The sequence below is a fragment of the Colius striatus genome, chromosome 14 (assembly GCF_028858725.1).
Source record: "Colius striatus isolate bColStr4 chromosome 14, bColStr4.1.hap1, whole genome shotgun sequence".
Lineage (NCBI taxonomy): Eukaryota > Metazoa > Chordata > Aves > Coliiformes > Coliidae > Colius > Colius striatus.
The window spans coordinates 18,217,160-18,227,824 of record NC_084772.1 but is presented as its reverse complement, the minus strand read 5'-3'; the positions used below and the strand labels follow the sequence as shown (position 1 = coordinate 18,227,824).

Genomic DNA, 10,665 nt, shown 5'->3' with positions numbered 1-10,665 from the left:
CTGTAGCTAACCCATATTCTCCATGGATTAGGTAGAAAGTGGCTGAGCAATGCAGGCTGGCCAGCGGGTTGCACACATGCATCAAAGGGTAATGAATATTGTAACAAAATCCCCTCACCTAGGACCTCAGCAGTTGTTAATACACTGCAGGCATGAGCGGCTCAGAGCTCAGGGGGAGCAAGAGAGATAAAAAGCGAGTCCCCCACTTCAAAGCCACTCCTCTCTAGCACTTGGAGAATTTCATACTATTTCTGTATGGAGCACAGGGTACAAACTGCCTTTCTGATCCCGCCCAGCACTTCACACCTTCCTTTCACGTTTGCAAACAGATCTCCAGCAGCTCTACTTCTCATTTTCTTTTCCTCATTCATGGAGAAGAACACGTAATATCCTTACTTAAAACACAGTGGAGGAGTTTGACACAAATTAATGACTCACCTGTCATACTGTGAGAATTTTTACATTTGCGGGGGGGGAGGGGTAAAGGCTTTGAGTATTCTGAGAGATGGAAAAAGCTGCTTCAGAATTCAGACAGCTCATAAAAAATCGAGTCAATGGGTAGGCTGGTGTAAGGTTTGAGACACTCGTTTTTACAATCACAACACTGCAAGAACATGAATAAATAAAAGGTTACAGAAAAAGTAATCGAGTTCCCTCAAATTAGATCCCATTGGTGGGAAATTAGCTCACAGCTGTCACTTGTGTTGCTCGAAGAGAGATTACTTCTTAAATAATGTTAATGACAGCTTTGATTTTACTTCTGTAATTACTAGAGGGAGAAGGGACCACATTTCCTAGGAAGAAAAATCTTTTATCTGTTTGTTTAATGTGCAATCTTTGATGAGATGGAGCTCCTTTCCCCTCAGTTATTTTCCAGAGCATTTTTTGTTTCGAAAAAGAAATGGATTTCCAGGTTGCAAGCGGGGTTGCCATACAGCTGTCAGAGCTGTGGGAGAGGACTCTAATTGTCATTTACAGTACCCCTCGATTCTTCTTGAAACAGAGCATCTCTCCTGCCTCGCTCCCCTCATTCCTGCTCTGCCTCACAAGCAGGTGTATTTACAGAGCTGGATTCTTCTCTGACTTACTTCCACCACCACTGGTAAATCATAAAGATTTCTCCTATAATCAGTGGAGTGTTTTCAGATTTATCAGAGAGTATAATCTGGTCCACGAGGCAGCTGACTGTTATCTATAACCTCCCCATCCAACTGAGGCGACGGGAGATGTAATCCAAAAATCTCCTTCGGACTTTTTTACTGCCAAAATAGATCAAATTCTGTGGCAGCCTTTTTACAATCTCCACTTTTCTAAACAAACATCACACAGCCTGCACTGCCTTTACTGCAAAACACTTCTCCCCCCCTGTGCTAAGGAGGGTTTTCAGCTGATGTGCCGATACACACGACAAACAGTGGCAGCATCTCCTTGCAAGCCCGTGGTTTCGGCATCAAGCCAAGGGGTGCAATGGGGCTGAGGCTGTGGATTCTGAGCTCTCACTCACCACGGAGAACCATGAATAACCCTCATGGTTAGACAGGTTGAAAATCCCTTTATGCCACCTCCCTCCCAGTTAGGCGCTGCATGGCATTGTAAATTATTAGACTCATCTTCCACAGATTAAAGAGCTGGTGCTATCACGCTCCTTCACATCAAAGGTATCGGGCAGCTGATCCGTGCAGCAGCCACACACAAAAAAAGGCTGTAAGCAGTCTGCCAAAGGAGGGGCTGCAGGAATCGCTGAGCTGGGTTGATCTGCGGGCAGGACAGGGGGACAGGATCAGCAAAGGGCACCAAGCAAAGGCGGGCACTGCCATAGCTCAGTGGCTGGAGAAGTGCTGATGAGTGTGTAGCATTGTATTTAGTAGGAAACATTCGAAGAATGTTCTTGGACTTTAACTGAAACTGCTCAGGAAAAGCCCTGAGTGACATTGAAGGCCATGCAATTAAACATGGGGCTTTGATTTGCAATGATCAACAAAAAGCAAACACATCATTAGAATGCACAGCAAATAGAAAACAACACCAAAAACGGTCAGATTATGGCTGGGCCATGCCATTATATTAATTAAGAGTTTTCCCCAATTGGTTTGTTTGCTCAGATTCAAGTCCATTCATTCTTTGATGAACATTTGCATTCACAAAACTGCAAATTTCTTCCCAGCTTTCTTTTGTTGGGAAGGGTTGATAGCTATTAATGAGAAAGTGAATGGAAAAGGAGCTAAACATGGTGGGGGCAAACGAAGTGGGACAGTTCCCACACTCACAAAGACACTTTGTTACCGGGGCCTTGAATTTCAAAGCAGCTTCAACTCATTTCCAGAGCCTGGAAACGAAGGTGCCTTTCCTAGGTGGAAATTTAGTATTTCCATGCAGTTATGACTTTGCCTTGAAATGGTTGTGGCTAAGCTTCATTAAGGTTTGTGGTCATTTTAACCCACTGAGCTTAACTATCAGGATGCCTGCATGTGGATATTTCTTTCTCCCACTGCAATCAGGTTTTGCCCTTCATTATATGTTTTTGTGGACTCTATTAGGGCATAAATCTTTAAAGAGTTCCTCAAGCTTTGGCCCATATCTTGCATATACAGGAACTTTTCTCCTTAAGATTGTCTTTTGGAACACATCAGTTCATCAAAGTTTTGAACACTGAACCCTCACTCTTATTGCTTTATCACCTAGTTTATGTGCTGAATGTCAAAACAGGCAACAGAAACCTGATTTATGAGGATATATACAGAAATTGTGGTACCTGCTCATGACTGGGAGTCCGCTAACAATTTCCTATCAGAATTTCCTTCTCAGCTACCAGCCTGAGAGCCCAAAGACTGAACTGCCAAGACTGAATTCAAAGATCACGATTCAGGACTAACAAAGCTTTTTGTAATATCTTCGCATTTATGTGCTTTCCAGTTTTAATCACATTTCACCATTCTGTGATTTATTTTTTGTTTTGCAAGTCAGTGTTGATTTTTAAAAAAATGAAAATTAAACAAGTCAAGCAGCCTTCAAATGTCAATACAGGATAGATTTTATTCTCTCTTTCCTTCTCTCTTTGAAAGAGCAAAACATTACAGATGAAACCATAAGCCGGCAGCACTCTACAGCTGCTAAGAAATCTCAGGTTCCCTTACTAATTTACCATTTCACACTGAGTCAGATTTCTCTCCTAATCCCAGTCACCCACACAACCACCCCTACAAAGGGAAAATTCTGGGGGCTGTTTAACGCTGCTTTTGCACCCGGCGCGCAGCCCCCAGCCCATGCACTCCCCGCTGATATTCCGGCTCTGGGCAGTTGCCTGTCCCCGCGGCCGCGCCCCGGACGCGGAGGGTGGAGCCGCGCCGCCGCCTCCGGCCGCTCCTCCTCCGGCGTGCGCGGCCGCGGCGCTACGCAAGCGCGGGGATCCAGTGCGGCCTAGCGGACAGCGCCGGCCACCATGGCCGGGGAGGTGAAGACGAAGCTGTCTAAAAACCTGCTGCGCATGAAGGTGAAGCGAGGGGCGTCGGCGGGGCCCGGGGAACGGGGCGAGGAGGGGAGGGGGATGCTGTGCCCGAGGCCCGGTCCGCGGAAGGCTGAGGAGAGAGCGGCCGGGCCCGGTGTGCGGCGGCGCTGGGAGCTGCGTCCCGCGGCCGCCGGGGAGCTGCGGGCCCGGAGCCCTGAGGCAGGGGCAGACGGCGGTGGTGGCCGCCAGTGTCCGTGTCCGGCACGGGTGCAGTGGCTTGTGCCGGGCCGAGCTGTGCTGCGAAGGGCGGGCGCATCTCCTGGGTAAAGCTGAGGAGCCCCTTGCCTGGCTTGAGGCATTCTGTGTCTACACGTGGCCACGCAGCGCCTGCCCGTATTTGTCATGCCCGTTCCCCGCAGCATTCTGTGGTTCTCCCTTCCAACTTCGCCGGCAAGAGGCGATTTCAGAGTTGTCACCGAGTACTAGACTGCTTAAACGCTGGCAAAAGGTCTCAGGGAGGTTATGGGGCTTATAAGCTAGGATGCTGGAGGGTTTGATCTAGGAAAGCAACTTCACAGTGGCAGCGAAAGCCTCACTCTGGCAAGAGCTAACTTCCAGGCACCATTTGAGAGGCTTTTCATTCCACCTTGTTGCTTTGTGCTTAAGTTGCTTATTGTCAATAAAAATGAGATTGTTTTCCCCACCACAGACACACACGTTGAAATTAAAATATTACTGTTGTTTGCCTCATTTGGAGGGGCTTTTAATTTGGATTGGGGGGAAAAAAAAGGTATCTTCTATTGTGTCCACTTTTTTGTCTGTTTACACTGATGGCTGATGTAACAGCTATCCTAAATAGCAATGTTACCAGCCTTTCCCAGCTCATCAATGCCAGGGCTGTTAGTAACATCATTGCATGTATGTTACCTTTGAAATTGTAACTGTCATGTCAAGACCAATGTGAAATTAGTCTCTGCTTACTGACTGATGTGTTGTGCTTCATGTCATGTACAACACCACCTAATTCAGTGGAGTACATCCCATGATTGATTCTTTATTGCTGGAAAACAACCAGTAAAAGTTGAGTTGCCATTAGTTTGGGGTTTTTTAAATGTTAATATCCATTGAATTTTTATAACTGAATGTAGTGAGGCCTTTGTGGCTTCTTGCTTGTGGTGATTTATTTAACCCCCACTTATTTATGCAGAACTGTATTTCGGCTACTGGCTGAAAGGAGTTCAGCTGACTTGAGTTCAATCTTTCACTAAAGTGTACTCTGCTACAGTAAGAATATTTACCCCTATTACCAGATGTTGCTGATGAAAGACCAAAACTCTTGCACAGAAGGAAGGGAACACAACTTGCCTCTTGGAAAAGGGAATAGCTGCTGAGCTTAGTTAGCCAGTGGCATATGGCTGAGTAAGACTTCCATAACCTGAATGGCAGCAGCGTCATTTTTTCTTATTTGTATATAATATTCTCTTTTAAAGTGAAATTTCTGCTCTTGTTGTTTGGCAGTTTATTAACCTCCTGGAGATTTCAAAAGACAGTTTTTAGGTTTTCTTTCTTAGAAGGCTGTGGAGAGCCAGCCTGTGAACTGTGCTGCCGTGACATTTGCAGGTTTACAGTCTGGCCAATAGTAACCGGCTTTGAAGAGATGAGTAGGTTTTGAAAAGGTCATGCACAGATCTTGTATTTAGCGCTTTCCTTTAGCAGATCTTGTTTACAAATTCTTTAATTAATCCTTTAGCAGCTGCCTCCACAGGTACTGATAAGATGTGTTATTGCAATTCAGCAAGCTGGTGAAGTGGCACATAAAGATGATACGTGGTCAGTGATAGTATTGTGAAGGCCATTTGCACTAAGTGCAGGAACACATGTGCTCACTGCTTGATGTCAAAGGATGGCTCAAGATTTTAGATCTTGCACCATTTCATTCAGGTCCCCTATCTTGGGGAAACAAATCCAAATAACCATTTAGCTACTGACTTACTCATTGTGGTAAACACAGGGTATGTGTATTTTTAATTCATCCACATGTATTTATGTTTTTAAAAATACATTTACACGTATTTTTTTATCCAGTTATTCCTGTAGTAATCTTCAGGAACATAATCTTTAAAATGTAATGTGAAATGATTATTTAATTGGGTGCTTGTAGTAGAATTTCTCCTGTTGAGATTTCTCACTGGCTAACCAATTTCATTGAGCAATATGGTTTTCCACATGATAGATTCACTTATTTTCCTTAAGAAGATACCATAATTTTAATTGGAAAGCTTTGACATGTTTTGGATTGACTCAGAGAATAAAAGTCAATTTTTCTTTATTAAAGATCTTGTACACTGGATGGAAATAGAAATAGAAAATAGGACACTAGCACTATATTGGCTTTTACTTCAGAGTTTGGTTTGGTTTGCTTAGGCATTTTGTAAAGACTGGAAAGATGTGTGAGATGTATATAATACATACATTTACACATCTATATTGCCTATATATTTTAAAGAAGGGTTCTTGTTGTAGGAGGGAAGTGTTTTATGAAGTCTTCCTGGGCTTTACCCCCAGCCAAGCCCATTTTAGCTGGGACCTAAATCATGTTGCATGTTCAGAACATACTAGTGATGCAAAAAACTGAAGCTGTGTGTTTATGTGTCTTTGTTTTTAGTTCATGCAAAGGGGTTTGGATTCACAAACTAAAAAACAACTAGAAGAAGAAGAGAAGAAAATAATCAGTGAAGAACACTGGTACCTTGATTTACCAGACCTGAAGGAGAAAGAGTAAGCTTGTACTCTTTTGTACTTTTTATCATTGCATTGCTGTGGAGTCAGCACAGAATGTGCATATTTTTTCCTATAAAGGAAGTAACATTAATAACTGATTAACAGAAGCAAAACCAGAGACAGACTGGCATTACAGCCTTTTTATTACTTATTTTTAGGGACATTCTCAAGGTTGCCTAGTGCAATTTGACCTACTTTCATTTCTTGTGTGCGTTGTTTTCTTTCATTCCCACATTCTTCTAGATGCATGTAATTAGTTTCTTTCAGGCAGAGACCAATTCATTCATTGCTGTTTTTTGCCCTCATTTGAAAAAAGAGGTTTGAAACCCTGTGTAAGTAAATTCAGCTCCAGTCACACAGTTACAGGTCCATTCAGGGCAGTTCTGTCTTCTTGAGTCCAGCCCACTTCAAATCCTGTTTTTGAAATAGGAGAGATGATGGCAAAAATAAAGGAAAGCTTAGCTAATAAGCAGGAAAATGTCCATTCCTGCTACTTAGAAAGGTGCTTTAAATAGCAAGAGAACTACTTTTAAAATTGCCTGACTTTTATCCTTTCAAAAGAGGACAAAAAATTCTGTTGGGGGAGAGCATAAGTAATTTTTTAAAAGCTGGGATCCAAGGAATTAACTGTAGTTGAATCAAATCATTGATAAACTATTTTCCATTCCTGTTGGTGGATATGACAAAAAGGTATTTGAGCTTTGGTTGCAGCAAGGAATGTTTAAGCCGAACATTGGGAGAATTTTTCTGACAATAAGGCCATTGAAGCACTGGAATAGTTGCCTAAGGAGACACTGACTTCTTCATCATTGGAAGTCTTTTGAGGACAGGTTAGGTGGACCTCTACTGTTCATGGTACATGTATAACTGATCCTGCCTTGAGGAAGGAGAATGAACTTGATCTCTTCAGCCTGAATTCCTGTGATCGTAGAAGTTGGTTTTACATGGGAGGTGAAGAGGATGGGGGAAGAGGTGCAATGTGGGTGCGAGGAAAAGAGGGATGGAACAGTTCATGGAAGTACTTTCATCTAACACATGTATTATGGCTGCCTCGGGGTCATGTTGCTTTTCTCACTCCATGCTCATTAAAAGAGGAAAAAAAGGAGGGAGAAAGGGGAAGTCTTTCTCTGCTGAACAGAGAATTACACAGTGTTTTATATCCTGACAGACTCAACTAATGCCAGGTCTAACATCACAATGAAAAATTAATTAGAAGCTTTTGCTAGTATAGTAATGCCACCTGGAGAGTGATATTTATGTGATATTTTTATTCTGGCAGAGGCATTAATGTAGGTGGAATCAAACCAACAAAGAGTGCTTTTTGTCAGGAGAGTTAATTTTGCTTGTGGAACTGGCTCAGCTTTACTGGCAAAAAGTATTCTTTTGCACTCCAAGCTCCTTGTATTGAAAGATTTATCAGAGCAATTAAGCTTCAGAAAGGAGTTGATGGTTTAAAATACATTGTGGTTTTGTTTATTCATGTGGGGGGATGACAGCAAATGCTTTTTGCATTTGTTTAATTGGATTATTTTAAAGCACACCGTCTGACAAAATGCTGGGTTTGGGGTTTCATGCAGGAGCTATATAATAGAAGAGAGAAGCTTTATGCCATGTGAGGATCTACTCTATGGCAGAATGTCCTTCAAAGGATTCAATCCAGAAATTGAGGTACCTTTCAAACGTTCTGATTTGTGGTGGTCTCGCGTTAGGATTGAAGCCCTTGGGTGGGGATTTGAGTGTTCACACTGCATGCTCTTTGGCCTTGTAGCACCATTCATAAATCCCATGTCCAGGAAGTCCACCATTCAAACCAAAACGCAGCATCTGGTAAATAGAACCTTTCTTTTTCTCCTTGTGTCGATGGTCAGTAAATCATGACTCCTGCAGATTTTCCCTCTGGAAATGAGGCAACTGTCCTGCAAACTGCTCCACAAAACAATAGGTTACTTTTCCTCCTGCCATTTGATTTAGAGTCCAGTCCTACACATATTCAACCATGTTTATTCAACACTTCTGTCAGTAAGAGTTTAAAGTTCCAAATTAAACATTGAGGGAAGTAGGGTCTTTAATTTCTTTCTGGCATAATTCATGCTGATAGAACTACACAGAGATAGTAATAAAAATGTTACCATGAACTGAAGCAGGACAATGAAGGTGTAAAGACTGAGATATGCAAAAGTCTATGCAAGGTGATTTACTGGGGGATTCTTTCAGTTATATTGAACCTGCTCTCGCTGTTGACTTGGCCTGATGTTGTTTCATGGTTTTTACTGCTGTTTTACAGAAGTCCTTTCAAGTTTTTTTCCTTAAAACCATCTCAAGGACTATGTGCTAAACATCACAATGAAAAATTGTCATCTAATTCTCTGGACTCCTGAAGATGTCTGGCATGCCTTTGAGGAGGTTTAAATAGTACAGTTCACCAAAAACCCTTTCCCTGTGTTGCCTTTTTTTCCCTGAGGCCAACTCTTAAGTTCGGCTTTGCAACAAGCGGGCATGTTGCCTTTTCTTCAGGAGTTTTTATAACAATAGGCTCTAGCCTGAACAGTAACAGCAAATCATTATTAAATTTTATTCTTATTTTTCCTGTGTTACTCCTACTGGTGAATTTCAGCATAGTTGCCATTGTGTCAGGGTTACACATTTAAGATATCTCTTTCTTCATTTTCAGAAGTTAATGATCCAAATGAACTCTAGGTGCAAGGAAGAAGAAATAAAAGTAGAAGATAAAATGGAAGCTGATGTGTCAGATGAGGAAATGGCCAGAAGGTAAGTTATATTTTGTGACATAATCAATATTAGCTAAGAATATGATATGTTACTGCATTATGCGTGGGAAAATAAACCCAAAAAGCAAACAAAAACTCCTAATAGTTATGGTGCTTTAGAAAGTGAATTTCCAGGAATTCTGGTGTGTATTCAGTGGAGTCTCTATCACATCTCTGGGTAGAATATCTTGTAGGGGCCTTCTGCCCTTTGACATCCACGTATTCCATGCTAATTCCCTCCTTGTTCCAGATTGCTAACAAACCCAAACCATCAAAATTAATAATAATGTAGTAAGTGATCACATAGTACTTGTGCTTCTTAAGCTTCTGACAATGAACTTTTCTACACCATTTAAATTGTTGATTAGATTTATGATTTTCTCCATTGAAGTCTTCTCTGGTTTCGGTAAAAGCTGTACTTCTCTTTTATTATCTTCACAGATATGAAACATTAGTGGGAACAATAGGGAAAAAATTCTTAAGAAAGAGAGATCAGCGTGTACTCCAGGATGAAGATGAAGATGGGAATAGTAACATAAGACCTAGCAAAAAAGCAAAGAAAAAGTTCTTAAAGCCTCAGGATTGATGTCAACCGAGCGACTGGAGCCAATGGAAATGTTCCCTACCAAGTACAGTAACATGAGCTGGAGGTTGTTGGCAGTTTTTGCTGTTTAATGCAAAGGATAGATCTGTAAATCTGAGTCTGCTCTCATTGAAATTTCTACCGTCCACATGACAATCACTTTTTCAGAGTGGATATGTATCTAATGGATGTCATACATCCTTTCCTCTCTCAGCAGCTTTTCGTGTGCAGGGCACTAATCCCATCAGTCTTTTTAAATGTTGTGCATAACTAGATCAAATGGCACATGCAACGGAGAGCAGTGTTATTTACAATTTATGATAACATCTGAAAGAAGAATTTGGAGTAAAGATGAACTTTGGCCAAATACAGTAAGACAGTTCAGCTTTCACTGGTTTTTTTTTTTTTATTATTGTGAAAATCACTGTTTGGTTTTTTTTATTAGGACAATTAAGACCTTTGCTGTCCCCCTATTGAAAAAAGTCAACAGAAGCATGTTTTGGACTTTTTTACTGTGCTAAAAATAAGATGGAAAAAGAGAGATGAAATCTGTTTTGTTGAATTTTATTTTTTATAAAGCTTATTTAAAAATAGGTTTCTAGGTTTCTTTTATACGTATAGAACAAGGTAAATATTGGGCAATGATTACAGTTTGACACTTGAGCAGGTTGTGTTTCTTAATCTCCTGTCTTCCTAAAGGAGTTTTCTAATCTTGACTCTTTTTCAGCAAAAAGATCCAGTCTTGTGATTACGTTTGTATTGTGGTAAAAGCATAACAACATCTACAGAAGCATATTTGAAAGTTGAATAAAACCTGATTTTTTTGTTTGTTTGTGGTTAATGCTTGTGGTTTAGTTACTGTAAAAAAATGATGCTTAATACAATCTGATACAAGAAGTGATCCTGTTTTGTGCTCGCTGCAAATGTCCCCAAATATGACTGCACTGACTTTTTCTGTTCAGCATTCAGTGAAGCCATCCGAGGAAATGTTAGGACAGAAACATCATGCTCAGTCCTTCAGTCAGTTCAGTGGGCTCTGGGCCAGTTGAAAAATGGCAGTGTAGTCTTGTCTAAAATCAGAGCAGTTC

The 10,665-nt window shown here is 41.4% G+C and overlaps 1 protein-coding gene across 1 annotated transcript; it reads left to right on the top strand.

Moving 5' to 3' along the window:
- The first annotated feature begins 3,354 nt into the window (after window positions 1–3,354).
- Window positions 3,355–10,405, top strand: MPHOSPH6 (M-phase phosphoprotein 6). Its single transcript, XM_062007432.1, has 5 exons — window positions 3,355–3,490; window positions 6,111–6,223; window positions 7,804–7,894; window positions 8,898–8,995; window positions 9,436–10,405. The coding sequence occupies exons 1-5, from the start codon at window positions 3,440–3,442 to the stop codon at window positions 9,578–9,580; spliced, it is 498 nt and encodes a 165-aa protein (XP_061863416.1). The 5' UTR covers window positions 3,355–3,439; the 3' UTR covers window positions 9,581–10,405.
- Window positions 10,406–10,665: the final 260 nt, after the last annotated feature.

Bases quoted from the DNA above. Each gene is read 5' to 3' on its own strand.
- MPHOSPH6 (XM_062007432.1), top strand. From the start codon at position 3,440: ATGGCCGGGGAGGTGAAGACGAAGCTGTCTAAAAACCTGCTGCGCATG. The intron at 3,491-6,110 runs GTGAAGCGAGGG...CTTTGTTTTTAG, and splicing joins AAAACCTGCTGCGCATGAAG to TTCATGCAAAGGGGTTTGGA. The intron at 6,224-7,803 runs GTAAGCTTGTAC...GGTTTCATGCAG, and splicing joins CCAGACCTGAAGGAGAAAGA to GAGCTATATAATAGAAGAGA.